Here is a 24,630-nt window from a genome sequence, read left to right as displayed (position 1 = left end):
AGATTGAAGGCAGGAGGAGAAGGGGACGACAGAGGATGAGATGGTTGGATGGCATCACAACTCGACGGACAGGAGTTTGAGCAAGTTCTGGGAGTTGGTGATGGAGAGGAAGGCCTGGCGTGCTGCAGTCCATAGGGTTGCAAAGAGTCAGACACAACTAAGCGACTGAACTGAACTGAAAAGTAATTCCATAAACGCACAGCTGGGGCAGTTATGAACAGTAAGATACAGAAAGGCCACACACTGACTGACTTTTTGGAGATGTAGGCAGTGTTGGGAACAAAAGCACATGGTTCCTGCACACAGCATCACCTGAGGTGAGGAGGCCACCTAAACTATGCTTCCTGACCAACCCACCCATTCACCCGTACCCTTACCTCATTTAAGGAACCACTAGCTCACCTCACCTCAGAAAACGAGCAAGGGCATCTGTTTCTTCCTTGAAGCACAAGTCCCAGTAAAGCCTTGCCTGAAGTTCTCATCTGGCCTCTTATCAATTTCTATCGATTAATGAGTCCACAGACCCAGGGTGGTAACAGAACTTCTAGGTTCTATTCCCAGTTCCACCAGTTCACGGTCTTTGGGAAGACCTGTTTCTCCACCTGTAAAGCTGGAACCCAGATGTCTTCATTTATTTGTCTCTTCTAACTCTCCTTCAGGAAAACAAGAAGTCTCATTCATTCAATTCTTATATTGAGGTTAATACTGAAGATTTGGGGGCTTCCCAGGTGGCTCAGTGGTAAAGTATCCACCTGCCAAGGAGGAGATGCCAGTTTTATCCCTGGGTCAGAAAGATGCCCTCAAGAAGGAAATGGCAACCATGCCAGGGTTCCTGCCTCAGAAATCTCACAGACAGAGAAGCGTTGCTGGCTACAGTCCACAGGGCTGTGAAAGAGAACACAACCTAGCGACTGCACAGCCACCATACTTAAAATCAGGATTTTCACAGAAGTTTGTTTTATATGTCTTTACTTCCCTAAGTGGAATTTTATTATTAGAACATAAACTTTGTACATGATTTCAGTGACTTTTAATCCCAGGTTATTTTTCTTTCCCCACCAAGTATACTTTTCTTTCTGTACAATGCTTAGAATGTAGAGCTTAGAATATAATTGCTGAATGAATGAAGGTGGTCAGTTTAAGTAAGACGAGTCTATCAATCAGCCTAAACTGAATGTAAGAAGACAAACTTCTCCCTCAGACTATGATGGTACATGATAGAACTAAGGGCAAACTTTTAGGATCATTTACCATTTTATATCTATGCCACTGAGTTGTTCCCCTTCTTGCTGCCTTTACTGTAAGCAAGCAAAGAACACTATAACTAAACCCTTTCTGGCTATGTTAACTTTATCTATGTTTCTGTGTTAACTTTATCTCTGATAACTCTTGTAGTTTAGTCAAATTTTTTTTTCCTTAGAAAATTCGGCTTCTTGTCCATCCATCTGATCAAATTATATCAAGTAACACTTTGTCTCCTGACCTGATTTTCTGCCTTGTCACACAATGAACCAAAGAAAGTTGGTTAATTATACATTCCTGTTTGGAATCCCTGATAATGTCAACCTTTCAGGTCTGGAATGAAGGAACAAAATGATGAAGGTTGTGAATGTTACTATTCTTAGGGAATATGACCATAATAAAGGCAGTTCTAATGGCCTGGAACTCAATCACAGCTCTCCAAATATTTAAATTGTATACGTATCTTTGTATAACACTAAAAAACTGTGGCCTGATGGTGGATTTTTGTTTTTGTAAACTGGTTTTCTTCCTGAATAACAGCCAGGGGGACAATCACCTCTTAAATTCAGAGGTAATTCACACTCAGTAACAGATTTCTGGAATCCTTTTATAGCACTAGTGTTGCAAGATGAGAAAGACCAATGTTACACTGCTAACTTTATTAAAAAGCTTGGGAACTCTAAATCTGCTCATCGAATACAGATTGTATGCTAAAACGGAATGCTAGTAAGGGACAGTTCTCAAAGCTTTCTAAGAGGCTGTTCCAGGGTTAAAATCCTCAGTTTGGCCCAAATAAAATTTTCCATTTCAAAAACAAATAAAAAAGAAACAAAATGTTAGTATATTATTAAAACAAGTCTCCCTAACTGAATTAGCACCTACATTTGGTACAGAATAATAATAAGCAAATAATTTTAGTGATCAGCAAAATAAGGTTGAAAAATTTAGGGAATTGAACACTTTCATTATTCTTATTTGTGAATATTACTTCCAAACATTTTTTTAATCATAAATATGCAAATTAAAAACAGCAGTAAAAGCTACTTTGATGATTTTACCTTTTACATGTTATTAAACAAAAAGTAAATGTACAGTTATAGTTTTCACACTATATCAGCAATAAAAATAACAGTAGTTTAGGTTCAGATCTGCACAGCATCAAAGTGAGTGGCAAGTAGGTGAATACAGGATACCTTGCCTACTTCCTGTGATACCTGTTAAATTCATCAAGTAAAGAGATTACTACCTTAACAGATTTTCAAGGAAAACAAAACTAACTGGCCTGTTTTGGGGAAAGAGCCTGGGCAATCTATTTAACATTCAAGAAAAGTGTGCCTGTTTAAAATCACCAGTCACTTCTATTTATTATACACTTATCTGTATACCTCTAAGGAACTCTGAAATAACAAACTGAAATTAAAAAAAAAAGATTTCAAAAAAATCTTTCAGAATCTAACCTAAACTTCTTTATGTGAAACCACCTAAAATGTTTCTACTATGGTAAAGGCCTTATTTCTCTACAAATAAGGACTGCTCATTCCTACACAACCTTTCAATCAAAGATTACATAGCTCCATTTCTCTGAATGCCCACTCAAGCTTTCAATAGGCACACCTCAGTATTATTTTACAGAGGGATACACCAAGACAAAATGAGAGAGTCAGATGACTCAACTTCAATCCTGTGAACAAACAGTATTAGAACAAGGCTTGATAATTTCAATTCACCAACTCGACCAAGAATTTGGGGAAACTAAAATTTTAAGCACAAAATCTCCTAAGCTCATGAAAACTTTCAAGAACATTAAAAGAAAGAGAAAGTAATGCTTAATTAATGCAAAGATGAGCTATAGAAAAACTAAAAGTTAGACTTGGTGACTGCTTTCTACTTTGTCTTCAAACTGGAATTTCCAGATGTCTTACTAAGTTACATGTTGTGTTACTACTTCAATTAATTTCCAACTGACAAAAAAATCTGTATACTTTTAGAAGTTGCCCCACAGTGTGTAACTTGAGAGGCATGATCCAATTCCTCTGGTCTCAGTAACCACAAGGAGAGAAAGTGACCCCAAGAGATACTGCTATAATAAAATGCCACTTAACTACCTTCTAAGCAATCCCTCCCATCAGGGCTTTGGTTAAAATTATCTCAATTTTATCTCACTGAAAATTCTCAATAGGATTCCAAAATTAGAAATCAAAGCTACCCCAGGACAAAACCTTCAGCACCAGTGACACAAGACAATGACTATCCTTTTATCCTCCGACACCTGGGTTCCTGAACCACAGTGCTCTTAACATTTTGGGCCCAATAACTTTTTGCTGTGGGGGTTGTCCTGTTCATTGAAGCAGGTTTGGCAGCATCCCTAGCCTCTATCCACTAGATGCTAGCAGCAACCCTCCCTTTCCCGCAGTTGTGACAACAATCCTGCTGTAGAAAAGATCTACCGACATTGCCAAATTTCCTCCTAAAAAGCAAAACTGCCCCCAGTTGAGAACCACTGCTCTACATTATATCCTTTATTAATCAATTAAGGTGTGGAGAGATGAAAAGAAGTCAGCATTCACAGGCTTCTTATTCTCAGACCCTTCTAATTTGACTAGAGAGAATAAGAAACAATCCACATGGTTTTTCCTCTTCTGATATGATGGCAGTCTGAGAGACCTCAGCATCCTCTCCCTTAATGTAAGCAAAGGTCATAAAAAGCCAAGTAAACATAAAGAAACAAAAAGTACTAGCAACCAAAAAGTGTTACTTCCCCTTAAAAATATAAGGAATTTCACCTGTGGTGAGTTTAAGGTTTTGTTCTTCCTCATACTGAAAAAAAAAAAATCCCAAGATTTCCCCAAGATATACATAAAAGTCAATATATCAGCAGAATTTCATGACTAGAACTAGCCTTCTACTCATAAGAACACACATGTCTTTCTTCTAGCTCCCTGCAGAGAATATAATTACTGACACTGTTATGTTCAAACTTCACACGGCAGCACTTGCATTTTGTTCCACCAAAGCCTTTTAGACAAAGATCTCATACCATTAACACCACTACTTTTTAAAAAAAAAACTACTGGGTATTCAACTCAAGGACTTGCTTCCTGATGGCTCAGCTTGGTGGTTTAGCAGTAAAGAATCTGCCTGCCAAAGGAGAAGATGCAGGTTCGATCCCTGGGTCGGGAAGATCCCCTCGAGAAGGAAATGGCAACCCACGTCAGTATTCTTGCCTGGGAAATCCCATGGACAGAGGAGCCTGGCAGGATATAGTCTGTGGGGTCGCAAAAGAGTCAGACACAACCTACCAGCTAAACAACAATTCAACTCAGAATATTTCAAGAGACATTTAATAAGCAACTGCTATAAAGCACAGAAAGATGCTAGATAATCAAGCAGACTTTTTAGATGGTAAGTCCCCAATAGCAGAATTTAAGAAATGTAAATAATTAAAACCTATAAAATCCAGCTCAAATCACTAATTCCTTCCTCCAGTTCAGCAAAACTACTAATACTACTTAAGACACCATTCTAGGATCTTCCTAAGAACCATGCACTTTTAAAACTCTACGTCAGACTTCCCTGGTGGTACAGTGGATAAGAATTCGCCTGTCAAGGCAAGGGACACGGGTTGGATCCCTGGTCCAAGAAGATTCCATGTCACAGAGCAACAAAAGTCCATTCACCCAACTACTGAGCCCCTGGGCCACAAATACCAGGCCCATATGCCTAGAGCCTGTGCTCTGCAACAAGCCACCACAATGAGAAGCCCATGCACCCCAACAAAGAGTAGGCCCTGCTCACCACAACTAAAGAATACCCACACACAGCAACAAAGACCACTGCAACCAAAAATAAATAAGCAAATTTAAAAAAGATAAAGAGCAAGGACAGGGAACTTAAGAGTTTTAAGAATCACAGAGTCTTTAAGAAGTCTACGTTTTAGCTTCTCTTATGGGGTGGTTAGAAAGTCTTCCTGTATTAGATTCATTACAAGTATAGCACAAAAACAATGATCTGTATAGTACCTGGCAAACAAACTAGGTAATATTACTTATTGATAAGTATGACATTTTATTAGTCCAAAGGTGATATAATAAGGAGACGGAAGAGGGAGAGAAGTTGGTCACTTTCTTCAGGCAAAGCCTCAGAGGTGAGTAATACACCTGCAGACCTTAATGAGATTGGTCTCTCTGGGTCTGGATACTCTGATCTCCAACACTTAGGAACCACCCTAGTTTCATCAATACTAAAAGCTGTTTACTCTGCATGATTTATCTCACCTGTTCAATGACTCTACAGAATTTAATCTCATAAGGTAATATTCCCTGACCTTGATTTAAAAACGGGAGGACAGTATGGAGTATAGCTGCAGGACATAGTCCTCTGTGGCACCACCCAGTCTTCCCTCAGGGGCATCTCTCAAGTGTTGCATACTTAACTCCATCAGTCTTGGCTTCACAGTGTCTCTCAGTGGATAGACAGGTGAGGCAGAAGCTTCTGCTGTATTTTAAAAATAACTTTACTTAAGTTACTTAAGTACTTTCCTGGTGGCTCAGATAGTAAAGCGTCTGTCTACAATGCAGGAGACCCGGGTTCGATCCCTGGGTTGGGAAGATCCCCTGAAGAAGGAAATGGCAATCCACTCCAGGGTTATTGCCTGGAAAATCCCATGGACAGAGGAGCCTAGTAAGCTACAGTCCATGGGGTCGCAAAAAGTCGGACACGACTGAGCAACATCACTTCACTTCACTTCAAGTATTTCCTCTATCATCTGATGATCAAAAAAATACAATACCAATTTACCCAATGATATTTAATATAAACTTGAAATACTAGGGCTTCAGACCATATAATCAAAATCCTTTATTTTAAAATCCAAGTTTAGAGGAGGACTCACCCTCTCCCTCCCTAACTCATCTGGGGCCGGCAAAGACAGCTGTAAGGCTCGACTCACCCAATGCCAATCAGAGGAAAATTGGCAAGAGGAAGCAGACCTGAATGAAGAAGGATAGAGAGCATGAATCGCTCTGCTTTTGCCTAAGCGCCAACCATGCTGGCCACTTGGAATATGCTGACCCATCTTTGTCCACTTGTCTTGATTCTTCTAGGCTGGAATGCCTCCAAGAAACCTTCCCTGACTCAGACCCCAGCCTACGTGATCCGCCTCTCCTTTCCTCTTAAGCTATCAGTGGCTTCCTGGATGCACTTGTTCATAGGTCTCTGGACCCTCTTCTGTTCACTTTCAGCTTGATGCCAAGCAGGGTCCTGTGGGGCTCCTGCACATGGAGGCTGTTTTGTGCCCAATTTCTTATAGGCAAGACTCCAGCCTCCATGACCTTCTCTGAGTGCCACACAGCAAAACAATTGCTAATCAAAGGAGGAGCAGCCAATGAACCATTTGAGGCAAGATTAAGGGACCAGAGAGGCTCATCAAGATTAGGAAACCTGAACACTTACCACCGAAGACCCTGCACACAAACCTACCCTCTTAAAACCTTGCAGAAGAATGCAAGACTGTTACTGCCTTGATCCTTATCATATACCCCTGCCTAACTATATAACGGAGAAGGCAATGGCACCGGACTCCAGTACTCTTGCCTGGAAAACCCCATGAATGGAGGAGCCTGGTAGGCTGCAATCCATTCGGTCGAGAAGAGTTGGACACGACTCAGTGACTTCACTTTCACTTTCACGCATTGGAGAAGGAAATGGCAACCCACTCCAGTGTTCTTGCCTGGAGAATCCCAGGGACAGAGGAGCCTGGTGAGCTGCCGTCTATGGTGTCGCACATACGTCTATGGAGTCGGATATGACTCAAGTGACTTAGCAGCAGCAACTACATAACCTCTCCCTACTCACCAGGGAAAAAGCTGGCTTGAAACTCAACATTCAAAAAACGAAGACCAAGGCATCCAGTCCCATCATTTCATGGCAAATAGATGGGGAAAATATGGAAACAGTGACAGACTTTATTTTCTTGGGCTCCGAAATCACTACAGATGGTGACTTCAGCCATGAAATTAAAAGACGGTTGCTCCTTAGAAGAAAAGCTGTGACAGAAGAAAGACTTCTGTCTTTAATACGGAAGAAAAACATAGCGTATTAAAAAGCAGAGAAATCACTTTGCCGACAAAGGTCCCTATGATTAAAGCTACAGTTTTTCCAGTAGTCATGTACGGATGTGAGAGTTGGACCATAAAGAAGACTAAGAGAGGAAGAACTAATGCTTTCAAACTGTGGTGCTAGAGAAGACTTTAGAATCCCCTGGACAGCAAGATCAAACTAGTCAATCCTAAAAGAAATCAACCCTGAATATCCTTGGAAGGACTGATGCTGAAACTGACACTCCAATACTTTGGTCACCTGATGAAAACAGCCAGCTCACTGGAAAAGACCCTGATGCTAGGAAAAACTGAGGGCAAGATGAGAAGGGGGCAACAGAGCATGAGATGGTAGGATGGCATCACTGACTCAATGGACCTAAATTTGAGCAAACTCCGGGAAATGGTGAAGGACAGGGAAGCCTGGAGAGCTGCAGTCCACAAGGTCGCAAACAGTCAACAGGACTTAGTGACTGAACAACAAGTCACCAGGGAGGAAGGCACAGTTCTTGAGGCACTAGCCTACTATCCCCCTTTGCCTGGTAAAGTAATAAAGCCACTCTTTCCTTCTCCAAAAAATTTAATTAATTTAAAAATAAAATCCAAGTTTAGTATTCACTAAATTTTACTAAAACCATTTTCACTGTAAACAGGGAATCATTTTTAATAAAAAAAGAAAATTCCTAAATCATTATTCACTTCTAGAATGAAGACTTTTTTGAAACCTAACAATACCACTGAATAGTATTTTCATTCTAAAATCTCAAAAAAAACTGAGTAGCCATTGCCCTTTTGTGAAGAACACTTACAACAGAGAAATCTCCATCTGTAAGGGTTTGTCCCTCTTTGCACCAGAAATAGAAGGATAATGAAATCTCAATTCTTATCAATGGAGAAGTCCTGCCTTAAATCTGCAAACAATCACGCTTGTTTACCGTGTTTTGCATGATAATCTGCCAAAACTGGTTTCCCCTCTTCCCCAAAGTCTTCTGTTTCTAGGGATGGCTTAACAGTCATTTCAGGGAGAGATTCAGTTTTCCCTGGCATCGCCCCTGTATATAGGAGGTATACATGTTATTAAACTTCTTTCTCCAGGAAAAAATAAAAAATAAAATTCCCTTCACGATTTCCCCCTCATTTCTTAGTATCTCCTTTCTAAAAGAAATTTGTCTTCTTATCTGAGAGGATCCAAATCAAAAACACACGAAGTTGAGATAGATAGATCGAGATTAGCAGTAAGGAGCATATGGCAAAAAGTTGCTGCTGCTGGGCTAAGACGCTTCAGTCGTGTCCGACTCTGTGCGACCCCATAGATGGCAGCCCACCAGGCTTCCCCATCCCTGGGATTCTCCTGGCAAGAACACTGGAGTGGGTTGCCATTTCCTTCTCCAATGCATGAAAGTGAAAAGTGAAAGTGAAGTCACTGAGTCGTGTCCAACTCTCAGTGACCCCACGGACTGCAGCCCACCAGGCTCCTCTGTCCATGGCAAAAAGTAGACACAGACAAAAAGCAGCAAACAAAACTAAAACAGCATGTAGATGAAACTATGACTACAAAATTGGGGGTGGGGCAAATAGTGAAGAAAGAAAATGCTGTAAGAGCCTGAAAAAGCACAACCTTTAGGCAAAAAGGCTATATACCTTTAGGCACTTTTTCCCTGGCCTCCATTGGTGTTTCTAAGAAATAAGATATACAGACACACTTTAGTAGGCTTTCTTACAGATTTTATCAGAGACACTGTAAACACTGAGGGAAGTTGTTAGGCACCCTGACTTAAGGCTGAACACAGATACTTCTAAGGAGAAAAACAATCATAACTAGCTAAAGATGACTGGCCAAAGGCAGGATTAACATTCATCCTGGTGGGTCTCCCTGTGGTAGATATAGCCCAAGCCAAAAAAGCCTGTGTGGTTTGGGTGTTTAGCTGGCGAGCTTGCTGCAGAAGCACTTTTTTTCACAGCCATAGCACTACCTCTCTAGGGACTAACAAAATCTGGCAGAGAGTAGTGAAAACCAATTTTACATTAGATGATGCAGTCCCCAGCATTCTGTCCTAGATCTTTTTCATTAAGCGAAGAGAGAGAGAACCAGAGGAGGAAGGGTGAGTAAGGCAGGTGGTGCTAAAGACACTGGCAGCATGACAATCAAAATATGCAAGTTGAAACAATATGTTCTGCCTTCTTCCTAAAGCCATTTCCTTCAATAGTGATAGGGAGCGCAGGCAGTCTGCAAGTCATTAGCACACTGATGTTTTCACTTTCAGAAGAATACTGGAAACCCCTGAAGAGCAAAATCCCCCTCTCCATCCCAGTTACCTTCCAACCCTCTCTTTCTCTCCGCGTTTTCTTGCTTCCTTTCCTAGGGACGACCGAATAAGGACAATTCTCAGCAATCCGCTATTTTGCTTTAATGAGAAAAGGGAGGGGGGAGGATCTGGTAAAAAGTGGAAAAGGAATAAAGGTGAGAGGCAACAACGGAAAGAGTATCGAATGCAGGAAAAGAGAGGTCATCGTGGGAAGGAGACAAGGTGAAGAAGAGTGCATGAAAACAGGCAACGTGTCAGAAGAGAACTTGCTAAATAAAGAAGGCCAAAAAAATTAAAAATGGAGCGCGGGGGGCGGGGGGGGGATGGGAGGAGCTGGTCAAGACGGGAGAGAAAGTGAGGGGCAGGTGGAACATCCGAGCGAGAGTTGCGGAGCCTGGGCCGAGACGCCCGGGCAGCAGGTACTTGCGAGACCGATGTCAGGTGAATCGGGGTTGTGTGGGAAGCTTAACCCCCACTCCAGGCCATCTGGGAGAGGAATCCGGGCCGATGCCGGAGGGCAGAGGAACCGGGCTCTTACCGGTAGTTTGGGGCTGACCTCGCCCTTGCAAAAGTGGCAGAAAAACCGGTGCGCGGCAACCGCAGAGCCCGCGCCGGCCCCGGCCGCCGAAGCCTCCGCCATTTTTCTCTTTCGCCACGGCTGTCCGAGAGGGCAGCCGGCCGGTCTTTCGCCAGGCCGCTGGCTCCCGGCTGTTGTCGCCTCCTCTGCCGCCGCCGCCGCTTCCTCAGCGCTGCCAGCCTCTCCAGAGCCCGCGCGAGTCACGTGAGTCCGCCCGGCCCACAGAGGCGGTGGCGCGGCTGCTGACCCCGCGGCCCCCCTCCCAGAACCAAAGAGGCGCAGGAAGGAGAGTCCGCCCGCCGCCGCCCGCCGGCCGGCTTTTCAAACAGCCCCTTGCCGGTCCTCCAAACTCCCAGCGAGAAGAAGGAAAGAGCGTCCCCGGAAACCACCGAAACGCTGGGGTAGATCGGCACACGTTTTTCCTCTTCGCCGGTCCTCCTCCGTGGCCGTGCTCCTGCGCGAAAGAACGTTGGGCTCCCCCTCTGCCCGGGCGGTCAGCGGGAACCTCACAAAGCAGTCGTGGGGAACTCGGCGGCGTTACGTTGCATTGACCCAGAGGTTAGTGGAAAATGCTGTCTGAACGAGGCAGCCCTGTCTCTGGACCCGGGCATCCACTCCGGAACCGGAACCAGCGGGAAGGGAGTGAAGAGCCAGGAGCCAGGCTCCCTAGAAGTCCTTTTCGAGGATGGCAGAGGGCCTGGGGATGTGTCCCCAAAGACCTGTGGATGGGGATAGTGAAGCTGAAAGGCATAGTCTTGGTTAGCTTCTGAGGGATTGGGAGAAATAGATGAACAAACCAGTGTTTGATAGCACTTGTGATTATATACTCAACCATGTCTGTTTCTTTTTGTGTCTACTTAGTCAAGAAATCGAAATTTCAAAATTAAATAGTGCCCTGCTAACAACATACTTCATCTCCTATCTGAAACACCCTGTTGAAAAGCTATCATTTACCTCCTAACTTACTTTGCAAAGTTGTCATTGCCTGTTCACTCCCAATAGGAGTGAAACAATGAAGTATAGAATCTAAAGTCTGTGATAGATCGCAAAACCATCTACACCCAGTCTTTCAAGAAAATTAGAATCATACATGATCCCACAAAGATAAATCTCATATACATAGGTTTCCAGTCTTCTTTTTCGATGCACGCATGTGGGGATTTTTTCACAATAATTGAACTTTCCTCTACATTTTGCTTTGTAACCTGCATCTTTCACTTACAGAATACTTTCCTACACTAATACATATTGTATTGTGAATGTTGGCATAGAATTCCATTGTATGCATATACCATAATTTATTGAAATAATCACTTATTAGGTTCCCAGAATATCAGTATTCTGACATGACATAGTTTTATCATTCCCTTGGAACAGAATATCTAAGACAAAAGAATTAGGTCAAAGAGATGCAAGATTTTAAGGCTTTCGGTATATCTACTGTCAAATTGCCATCTAGAAAGAACATGAATTTACATTCAGCAATTCTGCTCCCAACATAAAAGAAAAACTCCCCATCATACCACCTTTTATTTTTTTCCTAGCTCTGAGACTCCTCAGCATAATGACTCAAGCAGAAATTAAACTGTGTTCTTTGTTGCTGCAAGAGCATTTTGGAGAGATTGTAGAAAAAATTGGAGTCCACCTAATCAGAACTGGCAGCCAGCCCCTAAGAGTTATTGCCCACGACACAGGAACATCACTAGATCAGGTATGTTTGGATCACATCAATTTGCTTTCATTTCATTAATTTCTTTTACCTACCCTTTAATATTGTTACTGCCTGCCCCACAAGGACAGAGGAGCCTGGTGTGCTGCAGTCCATAGGGTTGCAGAGTCAGACATGAGTAAGAGACCGGATAACCCCACAAAATGGAAAAGAGCAAAGTCTGCCCTAGGATCAGAATAGTGTTATTTGAGAGGAGAGAGAGATTGAAACATAGGGCCCAAGGTTCTGCTTCTCAAAGTGTTCTGGCTCCTTGTGGCTTCTTAGGCAAATCTTTGCTCCTCCTTATCCCATACTTCATTTGTTCATAATGAGTCTATTAATCTCAGTACTACATTTTAGGAATGAGAATAATATAGGGAAAATAAACTGTACTTTGAAAAATAAAGATTGGAGGAAATATGAACATCATAGTAAGGAATCTTCCTGATTTTTTCCACTGACATTCGATTCTTACTAACTATTCCAGTGGAGAGAGGGAGCAATTTGCAGCTGTCTCTCGATGTTTAGGAAACTGTTGGACAAAACTTGCCAGCAATAATGAACTGCATCTTCAGATTTTTCTTCTCTTTTATATCCTCTCTAGGTAAAAAAAGCCCTTTGTGTCCTCATCCAGCACAACTTGGTGCTATATCAAGTGCACAAACGTGGTGTGGTGGAGTATGAAGCCCAGTGCAACCGGGTGTTGCGAATGCTTAGGTATCCCCGGTACATCTATACCGCCAAAACACTCTACAGTGACACTGGAGAGCTGGTTGTTGAGGAGCTGTTGTTGAATGGCAAAATGACAATGTCAGCTGTTGTGAAGAAAGTAGCAGATAGGCTCACAGAGACTATGGAGGGTCAGTACTGTATCCACAGCTGTTAACAAAAGCATAGGTTGACTGGATGCAGGAGTGAACCCTTGGCTACCTGAGGCCGTTTCATTTGCCTGTTTCCTCCTGTCATACAGATGGCAAGACCATGGACTATGCCGAGGTATCAAACACATTTGTGCGACTAGTGGACACCCACTTTGTGCAGCGTTGCCCCTTGGTGCCTGCCACTGAGAATTCAGATACTGGGCCACCACCACCTGCCCCCACTCTTGTCATCAATGAAAAGGACATGTACCTGGTTCCTAAACTGAGCTTGATAGGTAAGGAATTTTGACCCTGAGATCTGTGACTTGCCCTAATTGTAGATTCTTTCTTGAACGTTTCATAGTGATTGTTAAATGAATGACTTAACCAATGAAGCAGTTACCAAGGATTTGCTCTATGCCAGATACTATGGTATAAAGTGATGAAAAACACATTATGGTCCCTGCCCTTATGGAGCTTGAGTCTAGTATAGGAAGCTTACATTAATCAGATAGACTCATGGATATATAACTAACAAACTGTGATTAGTACTGTGAAGGAAAAGTATGAAAAGTGTGTTAGGAGTATTATGAAAATATATAACAGGGGACCAGATTTACCTGGGAGTTTAGGGCACATGCTTCTTTGAGAAAATGGCATTTGAACCAAGATTTGAAGCAGAAGTAGGAGCCAATCAGTGAGGTAAGGTGTGAAGAGGTACAGAAATAAGCATTTTTGGCAAAAGGGATTGTATATAGTGAGGGAAAAAACAATATATTTGAGGAATTAGAAGATCAGTGTAGTTAAAGCATAGAGAGCAAAGGAAAGAGAGCCATACGATAAGGAATAAATAAGGCAATAGATAAGGCAAGGAATAGATCGTGCAAGATCTCATAGAGCACTTGTTCTTTATCCTAGATGCGAAAGAAAACTACTAAAGGATTTTAGAGGAAGTAACATGATCTAATTTGCATTTTAAAAATATGTTTCTGTCTGCAGAAAGGATGGGGCAAAGGTAAATGTAGATAAACCAGTGAATAATTAGGCATAGAAGGGATGAGGAAAACAGAAATCAAGAATGACATCTGGCTGGCATACATGGAAGGATAAGCATACCATTCACTGTGAAAGGAAGCCTTGGAACAGGAGCAGTTTGAGGGAGAGAGACTATGCGTTTCTTTTTGAACATGTTGAGTTTCAGATGACTTCATCACTAACTTAAATTTCTTGTAGTTCCTCCGTCTCCTCAACATCTCTTGCCTAGAGGCCACTACAGATGTCTTTGGGATAGCGACACCTGCTGTCACCTTCCACAATTTCCTGTCATCATAGGAGATATAGCCTATCAGTGCAACTGTTCTATTTGGCAGGGAAAGGTAAAAGGAGGAGATCGTCTGATGAAGATGCTACTGGGGAGCCCAAGGCCAAGAGACCAAAACAGAGCACAGATAACAAAGAGGTAATGATGCTTCTGGACTTGGAGTCCTCACCCTGAGGCCAGCCAGGAAGAGTACTGAGATACCAAGCCCTGAAGAGCTTCAAGGTTCTTGGGTTGAGAAGTAGTGGGATTATGAACTTCATCAAATGTTGGCCAGGGACAGACTAACAAAGAGGGCACTCCATTATTGTCTCTATACTGCCCATTACTGTCTCCCTTCTGAGGCTTAACCTCATTGGACAGAGGTAGTAGCTTATGCACAAATAAAGGGCCTAGAAAAAGTTTAACTTGATCATTGTGGCTGGACTATAGAGACCCACAGGGATGCGTGGTCACAAATGAGTCTAGAAAGATATGTGTAGGCCTGAGCTCTTACATTCAAATGCCTTCTCAGCATCCCTATAAAGATGTCTAATGACCATCCCAAAAGTAGTATGACTAAAACAGAGTAATTGATTCTCATTCCTAGCTATCTACTCCCTCCTAAGCTTTCCTCATCTTAGGAACATCACCAAGACCAACCACCTGGGATACCATTTTGCTTAGACCAAAGTCCTGGGAGCCATCTGACCTCACAGTAAAACCTGTCAACCCAATTTCTAAAATCAATTCAAATCTGACTGTTTCTTACCATTCCCAGTCACCTTAGTCCAAACCACTATCACTGTAGTCAAGACTTCACCTACGCTCTCTTAAGTGGTCTCCCTTCCTCCTTTTATACCTACATAAGAGCCAAAATGACTTGCTAAATTGTTCTTTAAAAAAAAACCCATCACTGATTTTTGACTCCTTTAATAACTTCCCATTACTCTTAGAAGCAATCCGGATCTTTACCACGGATTATTATCCCTTACATGAACTAAGACTGCATGATCTGCTGGAGACAAGGCTCTCCAATCTCAGCTCTTCCTCGCATCCCTCAGATATGTCACACATGCTCTTTCTAGTCTTTTGGCTTTTGTCCCTAGGATTTCTTCTGCTTCAAATACTTGCCCTCAGATCTTCATTGTAGTTGATTCTTTTTCATCATTCCGATCTCAGTTCAAAGGCTGTTTTTTAAGAGCTCGAGCACCATTGCCCACTCTCTACTCCATTCTCTACCACATTTTCCCATTTAATCTTCACAGCATTTAAAGGTAGATGAAATTATTTATTATTTGTACTCCCAGTAGACTATAACTCTTTGAGGACAATATCTTGACCTGGTAGCTGGAATACTAGCATAACATCAATAAATATTTTTTGATCAACTAAGAGGTTTACACTTCACCCTGAAGATAAGGGGAAGTTGTTGATGAATTTTAGACAGGTGAATGAAGTAGCTAGATTTACGTTTTAGAAATGTTACTATAGTACAGTGGTTTATAACTTGTACAACTTCATGGATGCATTTCAGAAAGTCTACCTGTACTTGTTCATCTGTACATTTTTCTATAGAGTACTCATAGCTTTTTTCAGATTCTTCAGGGGGATTGTACCCCAAAAGCTGGAAAAGCACAGCTCTATGAGAAACGGGGAGAACAGTGCAAAAAGAAAAAGGTTAAAAACAGAAAACCAAATTATTCTTTTATAGTGTTCATTTTTAAAAAATGAAAATTAGTTAGGAGGCTACTTATAATCATTCAGGTGAGTCAAGATTAGAGCCTAAAATAAGGTAATGACAGGATAAAGAAAAGTAGACCTCTGATTGGGCTTCCTTTGTGGCTCAGCTGGTAAAGAATCCGCCTGCAATGTGGGAGACCTTGGTTTGATCCCTGGGTTGGGAACATCCCCTGGAGAACGGAAAAGCTACCCACTGCAGTATTCTGGCCTGGAGAATTCCATGGACTCTATAGTCCATGGGGTCGCAAAGAGTCAGACATGACTGAGCGACCTTCACTTCACTAAATCCACACAATTGAATGTTTTTTTCCTCCAACCAATTTAGTCACTACTGTATAGGAAAAGGAACAGTAAAATCCAAACTCCTCCCTAGAAAACTTCATTGTATCTAAATGTTTCTTTCTAATACTTTTCTCCTCTTCAGCCCATTCCAGATGATGGGATTTATTGGCAAGCCAACCTTGACAGATTCCATCAGCATTTCCGTGACCAAGCCATTGTCAGTGCAGTTGCCAACAGGATGGACCAGGTGATATCTAAGTGGGTGGGACAGTGGCTATCAGGAACATCACACTGTTTACCAGATGTGGCCACTGGCATATAGCCAGAGCCCACGCAGCAGAGTGAATTCTGAATTCCAGTTCACTGTTCAAACCTAGACCAGTAGTGAGATCGTGAGGACCATGCTCCGGATGAGTGAGGTCACCACTCCCTCTGGTGCCCCCTTCACCCAGCCATTGTCTTCCAACGAGGTGAGCTTCATGCTGCTTATACTAGTTTTCTGACAGACTCTTGGATGTTATAATTATTATATGTAGAGCCTGGGATTAGGTTAAGGTCTGGACCTTGAAAGAAAGGGTTTTTGCCCTTTGAGGTGGGACAGTGATTATCCCCAGGTGGTAGGTAATGAAATATTTGGTCTCTTGGGAATTCAACCTTTAAAAACCTAAACCACTATTTTAGTCAAAGTACAAGTAATTCTTTTTTTTTTTCATTTTGAATATATTTATTGAAGTGCAGTTGATTTACAATGTTGCATTAATTTCTGCTATACAGCAAAATGATTCAGTTATATATATATATATATATACACATATATATATACACATATATATATATATATTTTATATATATATAAACACACACACACATTCTTTGCTTTTTCATGTTCTTTTCCTTACTGGTTTATCACAGGATATTGAATATAGTTCCCTGTGCTATACAGCAAACCCTGTTGTTCATTCATTCTATATGTAATAGTTTGCATCTGCTTATCCCAAACTCCCAAGCCAAACCCTCCCCTACCCACCTCCCTCTTGGCAACTACAAGTCTGTTCTCTGTAAGTATGTTTCTGTTTTGTAGATAAATTCATTTGTGTCATATTTTAGATTCCACATATAAATGATACTGTGTAGTATTTGTCTTTCTCTTTCTGATTTACTCTACTTAGTCTGATAACCTCTAGGTTAATCCATGGCTGAGTAGTATTTCATTGTATATATATGGTATAGATTACTCTTAATTATTCTAAGTATTCACTGTTTGGAATCTGAGCCTTAGTGCTTAGGATATTATTTGGCTGCTTGTATTTGTTTTTTCAGTATATTTATTTTAATTTTTTAATGTTTTGTTTATTAAGTTTTGATTGAAAAAATATTTAATATATCAAATACTTTCTATTGTTACTTTTTAACCATACCAATATTTATCCATATTAAATATAGTTGTATTTTTAGTGTTTAAATTTTAAGTTATTACATAACAAAAATTCAAATGCAAATGTTTTTCTGGTGACAAAAATAATTATATGACCTGTATTTAGAAATTATAGTTATTTTTTAATATTTATTTATTTAGCTGCACCAGGTCTTAGTTGCTACACGTGGGGTCTTTGATCTTTGTTGCAGCATGCAGGATCTTTCACTGCAGCGTGCAAACTCTTAGTTGCAGCATGTGGGATCTACTTCCCTGACCAGGGATCGAACGTGGGTACCCTGCTTTGGGAGCACAGAGTCTCAGCCACTTGACCACCAGGGAAGTCCCTAGAAATGTATAGTTTTTCAAAGTTGTGGTTCCCCAAACTTTCAGAAACGGCAGGCAAGTATCTTGTAGATGGTAGTTACATGGGTATATAAAATTATCAACACTCATCAAACTGAATCCTTACAATCTGTCCTTCTTGTATGTAACATACTCTAGTTTAAATACATAGGTAGTTTTGGATAATCCCAACCCCAGAGATCTTTGTCGGTAGTTTGATACATATCTTTATTCAGACTTCTTATATATAGTCTCACTTAAATGTAGGTATATGTATATTTTTAACAAAAATTTTAAAAGGTATTATACCCTGCATACTGTTCTAAACTTGCTTCTCTCATATGACAGTACATATAAACTTCCTTTTCATGATCTATCTCATTCTTTATAATGGCCATATCACATTCCACTTAATGTGGCCATGCTGTACTTAATGAATTCCTTATTATTGGACATGTGAATTCTTTCCAGTTTTTTACTCTTGCTGCTGTGCTTTGGGACATTTTTATACTTGTGATATCTAAAATTAAAACATCTTTATTTCAGCAATGTCACCAGTTCTAAGTTCCCAAACTCATTTTCACTGTGTCTTTTTGCTCCATAGATCTTCAGATCCCTCCCTGTTGGCTATAACATCTCTAAGCAAGTTCTTGATCAGTATCTCACTCTGCTGGCAGATGATCCAGTAAGTTTTTTTTTTTTCTTTTTTCTATTGTGTTTAGAATTAATTTCTGCCACTGATAACTGGTAGCAGTCTTCTGCAGCTTCATTCTCTACCTAGCCAGCTCAGACAGTTTCTCTACTATCGCCTGATAAGAGAGCTTCCTCTTACCGACTCGACCAGATTTGCTCTTCTGGAAACAGAATCATTGGACTTTCCATTCAGATAACACAAGTTCTCTCTCTCTTTTTTCAACAGCTAGAGTTTGTTGGAAAGTCTGGTGACAGTGGTGGAGGAATGTATGTCATCAGTATCCTTATTGGTGGTTACTTCCTTAACAGTCAGGCAGCCTGAACTATGAAACAGAAGGGTGACTTTAGGAAAGATTTGATGATATTTAGTATACTAAGTGGGGAAGGGAATGGCAACCCACTCTAGTATTCTTGCCTGGAGAATTCCACAGTCAGAAGAGCCTGGCAGGCTACAGTCCATGGGGTTGCAAAGAGTTGGACACGACTGAGTGACTAACACACACATATAGTATACTAAGTAAGTTAGAAAATTGAACTAAAACACTGATGATAAAGAAGTAAAACAGACTTTTAACCAACTAAATTTTAGTTAAGCAAAACCCTGACTTAAGCACCTTTAGTTAATTAAGGTTTTGAAACACTTACATAACATAAATGAGACTAATGTGAAAAACAAAACAGTATTTAAATTTTAAATTAAATACTCGGGAATAAAACTAAGAGCACAATATCCAGGCCAAAACATTATGGAGTGACCTTTACTCTCTACATAAAGACCTGCATAAGGCTCTAGGATCTCTAGCCACAGCCACTCTGGAGTCCGTCGTACAAGAGAGGTAAGGTGGTTACCCTGAAAGGGTTGGGGGTCAGGTAGTTCCTTTCCACACCCCATTTGAACAAGTGACTTGATCACTAGGTAACCAACCAGTATAGGCACACCTTGGCACATCTTGCCCCATTTTCCATTGGACTACTATGGATCCCATCTATTACTGCTCTTTATCCTAAATACCCTGCTGCTTAATTCTCAGGGATGCCAATTCATCAGCCTTCCTAACACCTTTCCTTACAAATGCAGGAACTGAGGCATTCGAGTCAGCAGTTGGTGACTCTTATGATTAGCAATATTGTCATTGATCAATGGAGTTGGGAAGGATTCTCTGATTGCTGTTCCTCTCAGGTCCTTGCTCCACACATAGACACTAAACAACCCTCTGTGACTAAGAACTAAAGCTAATTTATGTTGGCATGCCATTTGCTTTCTTTATTCCTTTCCAGATTTGGATCTCGCTGTGCCAGAATATTCCGTCTAGTTTTACAAAAGAAACACTTGGAGCAGAAGCAGGTAGAAGACTTTGCAATGATTCCAGCAAAGGAGGCAAAGGATATGCTTTATAAGATGCTCTCAGAAAATTTCATATCACTGCAGGTAACAATAATGGCCAACCAGCAGAGGTGATAGATGAGAGAAATTGCTGAAGCAAATGTTCTGAACCTCAAACAAACTCTGTATCTGTCTTTGAGACAAAAGGAAAAAAAAAAGATTGACAAAGACATAGCAAGCACTTACAAGATAACTGTGGAGCTTTATCTGGCCTTGTGAAAAAGAGGCAGAGCCAAGAAATTACCCCAGAATCACCGTACCTTTTTTTTCTTTAGCTCCTTGTTCCTATGATTTATCCTTTCCTCAAGTCTTAAGTTTATTACCAGTCAGTCTATCAATAGCATCTGTTGGGTCCTCACTGCATGCAGAGCTATGTACTCTACCCTAAAAGGAAGTAAGATAGAATGGATTTTGGAATCAGAGTCACAGCTCTGCCTATCACCCAGTTACACTAAGCAAATTACCTACCATCCTTTTTCCCACCTACAAAATGGTCATAGATGGAGGTAACAGAAATAATATGCTGCTGCTAAGTCGCTTCAGTCGTGTCCGACTCTGTGTGACCCCATAGCCAGCAGCCCACCAGGCTCCCCCGTCCCTGGGATTCTCCAGGCAAGAGTACTGGAGTGGGTTGCCATTTCCTTCTCCAATGCATGAAAGTGAAAAGTGCAAGTGAAGTCGCTCAGTTGTGTCTGACCCTCAGCGACCCCATGGACTGCAGCCTACCAGGCTCCTCTGTCCAGGGGTTTTCCAGGCAGGAGTACTGAAGTGGGGTGCCATTGCCTTCTCCAGAAATAATATAGTTTGTTGTAAAAATCAAATGCAGTCTGCTTGGCACATAAGAGTTGCTCAGTAAATGTTAAGTGCTTTCTCTTTCCTCCCCACTCAGGATGTTGACAATCAAAGGGAAAAACAGGACATCCCAGCCCTCAGATGGCTGATTATGCTATAGACACAGGTGCTATATGACTGGGGAAGAGGGAATATAGGTGAAAGAGAGGGCTTAGTAACTCCAGATGACACAGGTATTTACTTTGCCAGTTCTGAAGGAAAGTATAATGTCTCTTATTTTTCTTTTTGTGGACAAATAGGAAATTCCCAAAACACCAGACCATGCCCCATCCCGGACCTTCTATTTATATACCGTGAACATCCTGTCAGCTGCCCGAATGTTGCTGCACAGGTGCTACAAGGTGACTCCTCCGCATTCCCTCTACAGAGCTGTCTCACCCTCACGCCCCCTTTAGTTGTTTTGCCTGAGCTACTTATGTCGAACTATGTGCATTTCTTCTCTCTCCTCAGAGTGTAGCCAACTTAATAGAAAGGAGACAATTTGAAACCAAAGAAAACAAGTGAGTAACATTTTCAGCTGAGTAATTACCTATTTCAAGGCCAAAAAGCTTATGGGGAAATTTCGTACAGAAATGGCAACCAGTAGAGATAATAACCTGTCTGGTTGCACTGCATTATTGGCTTAGGTTGGCAGAATCATGCATTCGTATACACTTTTGTCAGATATCCCCAGTGAAATAGTTCTGCAGATTAAATTTATGGGCAACATATAAACTGGCACCAAACTTTAAGTACAAGTGAGAAGCAGCAAGAGTTTCAGGAATAAAGTCACATTTCTAATTAAACTTGTAGAAAACATCCTTAGAAAGTGACATTGTCCATTTGACCAGGAACATGGTAAAGGGGGAGATATGCCCCAGGTCTATGAGATGAAATCTCCAGGGCTAGGGGACATGCCTCAGAGTTGTGTTTTTCTGACAGGCGTCTGCTAGAAAAGTCTCAGAGGGTAGAAGCCATCATCGCATCTATGCAGGCTACAGGCGCAGAGGAGGCGCAACTGCAAGAAATAGAGGAGATGATCACAGCCCCCGAACGCCAGCAGCTAGAGACCCTGAAGCGCAACGTCAACAAGTAAGCCTCACAGACCTCAAAGCTATGTTTCAAAATGCCGTCCAAACAAATCCACTTTGATGTCCTCCCACCCCTCCAACATGAGCAAACTGAAACTCACTTATCTTCCTCCTCACCTCAATTAACAGAATTTAATCCAACCTATTTCCCTAAGCTCAAATTTCTGAAGATATTCTCAGCTTCTCCTCCCTCACCTCTCCCTCACCTTTCTCTCTCCTCTCCTCTTGCCTCTCTTTCCCCTCTCTCCTCTCTCTGTCTCATGTTCACCACAACTCTTGATGTTACTTCAGCAGCGTGTCCCAAATCTGGCCTTTCATCTTGCTCTCCATGCACACCCTTCTCACCTTTTTCCAAGACCTTTGCAGTCACCTCCCCCTTCAAACCATTTCTTATAATGCTTTCAAAGTTAGTTTCTTTAAAGGGATTGATAGTAGCACTCTTCTACTTTAAATGCTTTATTGACTTCTTGTTTACAGCGTAACGACCAGCCTGCTTGGCATAACATACAAGTCCTTTCATGGTCTCCTACTAGCCTGTCCCTTCTTCCTCATTTCCTTTCACTCCTCACCATAGACCTTCATAGAGATTGCTTTGAATCTGGGGAAAGATTGCCATCTTAATGATACTAAATCTGCCAACCCATGAATATGAAAGGTCTTTCCGTTTACTTAGTTCTTCCTTAATCTCTTTCAATGATGTTTTCAGTATTCAAGTCTTATAGTTTTTTTTGTTAAATTTATTCCTGTTTATTCTTTGTTGATGCTGTTTTAGTGTTTTCTTAAATTTCATTTTTGAATTGTTTATTGCCAGTATATAGAAATAGAACTGATTTTTGTGTTTTGATTTTATATCCTGCAATTTTGCCTATTCATGTACTAGATGTGGTAAGTGTTTTGTGGATCCTTTGAGTTTTTTCTGTCTATAGGATTATGTCATCTGTGAATTAGAAATAGCTTTACTTCTTTCTTTTCAATCTATATGCCTTTTGTTTTTCTTGCCTAATTTCCAGACTAGAACTTCCAGTGAAATGTTGAATGGAAGTAAAAAGCAGGCATCCTTGTCTTGTTCCTAATCATAGAGGGAAAGTTTTCAGTTGTTCTCCACTAAGTATGATGCTCAGTATGGGTTTTTCATAGATGATTTTTATCAGTATTATCAGTAGAAGCGGTATTCCCTTGTATTCCTAATCACTTTCAGCCTCAGCCACTCTCAGCTTCTATTTTAAAATACACTAGGTCCTATTACACCTGTGCCTTTACCATGTGCTTTTTCCTCCTTGCAAATTAGACTATAACTTCTCCTGGGACAGAGATGTTGTTTTTTGAACCCTCATCAATTTCCACAGTGCCTAGCACACACAAGATGCTTGGTCAATGGGAGAATGAGCTATTAGTTCTCTTGCTTTCTGCCCAGTACTTTCGAGGGTAACCAGTCCAACCTCTAGTCTTAAATGTGCTGATAAATGTTCAGTCTGGACAAATGCTCTCATTTATTTCACTCAGGTTGGATGCTTGTGAGATCCAGGTGGATGAAACCATCTTCCTGCTGGAGTCATACATCGAGAGCACCATGAAGAGACAGTGACCCAGAAGAAAAGTCTTCCTCCAAAGATCTGAGGGGATTGGAAGGAAGAATAAAGGAGTAGGAGAAGATCCAGATTCTGTGCTGACATTCCCTCTCCCTACCACCCAGAGTACACCAGAAAGAGTGTGACCTGTCTTTTTTTAAGTTTGCTGATCCTGTTTTAGAACCATCTTTATATTCTACCCTCATCAAATCTTGCCAGGAGAAAGAACCTTAAATCAACTAGATTAATCACCTATTAGATGCATCAGTTCCCACCGAGAAGTCAGCTAAAGCTGTGTTTGAACATCCCTGACAATGAGAAAAACTTCTTCCTAAGCTTTTTATCCCATTTTCAAAAAGCTGCACCTGTTCTTTACTTTGTTAAACTATAATATTAAACACACACACAGTGTAGAGAATGTGAAAGACTACCACGGAGAGGGGGATAAAAGCTATTTTTAGGGCTAGCAGGTGGATTGGCCCAAGCAGTCATACTAGAATCTATGGATAAATGTCACATTTGCCAGCTCTGGGCTTTTAACACATCTGAAATTATGTGTGTGAAACTTAGCACAGTGCTTGGCATATGGTAAGCACTCAATAAATCACTGCCTTTCTCTTCACCATTATTCCTAAAAACTGGCAATTGTAACTTCCCCCTCTCAGTACTGTGGATAGATGACTAGTTGGTATAATTTGTCCCAGCAGCTTCATTTCATTTAAAGCAGTTAGGTCTTATTTCATAATCACTTCAGTTTGCTCCTACCAAGTGTTAGTCCTAATTCATTAAACATTGGAATGCCAATTAACTGTAGAGACAATACACGAAGATAACTCTTAACACAATACCATCTCTGCCTTCAAGACACCATCATTTTTTAGCACAAGTTAGGTCCCCAGTACTAGAATGCAAAGATGAATACCCTCGAGCACAAACGTAATGAAAGGAGACAAATAAGTACAAGGATGTGTTGGGGAGCTGCAGTATAGAAGTGAAGGGGGAAAGGGTCAGGCAAGAAAGGAGGCAAAGAGAAGTGACACAATCTGTATTTTGAAAGATAGGGATTTACCAGGTGAAAGGGGGAAAGACCCCAGAGGGAAGCAGACCCTGTTTCTTAGGGGAACCACAAATAGGATATGACTAGAAAACGGCTCAAGTCCTGCCAGAATTGACAGGCAGGAGCAAGAACTGGTG

At 41.3% G+C, this 24,630-nt stretch overlaps 2 protein-coding genes across 3 annotated transcripts in view; one reads left to right on the top strand and one right to left on the bottom strand.

Annotated features, from left to right (window-relative positions):
* The window catches only part of RNF115 (ring finger protein 115), a 70,898-nt gene extending 60,312 nt beyond the window's left edge, over positions 1 to 10,586 (bottom strand). Inside the window, exon 1 of one of the 2 annotated variants that reach the window (XM_040230856.1) lies at positions 10,182 to 10,586. In XM_040230856.1, coding sequence (XP_040086790.1) covers positions 10,182 to 10,283 — 102 coding nt within the window. In that variant the 5' untranslated portion in view covers positions 10,284 to 10,586. The remainder of the gene's footprint in view (positions 1 to 10,181) is intronic. The other variant, XM_040230857.1, reaches the window with a different exon arrangement.
* Positions 10,428 to 24,058, top strand: POLR3C (RNA polymerase III subunit C). The gene is made up of 15 exons (XM_040230855.1): positions 10,428 to 10,778; positions 11,765 to 11,931; positions 12,533 to 12,788; positions 12,899 to 13,084; positions 14,159 to 14,247; positions 16,253 to 16,357; positions 16,488 to 16,580; positions 18,474 to 18,554; positions 18,789 to 18,840; positions 19,338 to 19,398; positions 19,841 to 19,991; positions 21,038 to 21,139; positions 21,249 to 21,298; positions 21,720 to 21,869; positions 23,372 to 24,058. Exons 2-15 carry the CDS (start codon positions 11,785 to 11,787, stop codon positions 23,451 to 23,453), a joined length of 1,605 nt encoding a protein of 534 aa, XP_040086789.1. The 5' UTR covers positions 10,428 to 10,778; positions 11,765 to 11,784; the 3' UTR covers positions 23,454 to 24,058.
* The last annotated feature ends 572 nt before the right edge of the window (positions 24,059 to 24,630 follow it).

The sequence above is a fragment of the Oryx dammah genome, unplaced genomic scaffold (assembly GCF_014754425.2).
Source record: "Oryx dammah isolate SB20612 unplaced genomic scaffold, SCBI_Odam_1.1 HiC_scaffold_28, whole genome shotgun sequence".
In the NCBI taxonomy this organism is placed as follows: Eukaryota; Metazoa; Chordata; class Mammalia; order Artiodactyla; family Bovidae; genus Oryx; species Oryx dammah.
The sequence above is the reverse complement of the archived record's forward strand: the minus strand, read 5'-3'. Positions and strand labels throughout refer to the sequence as shown.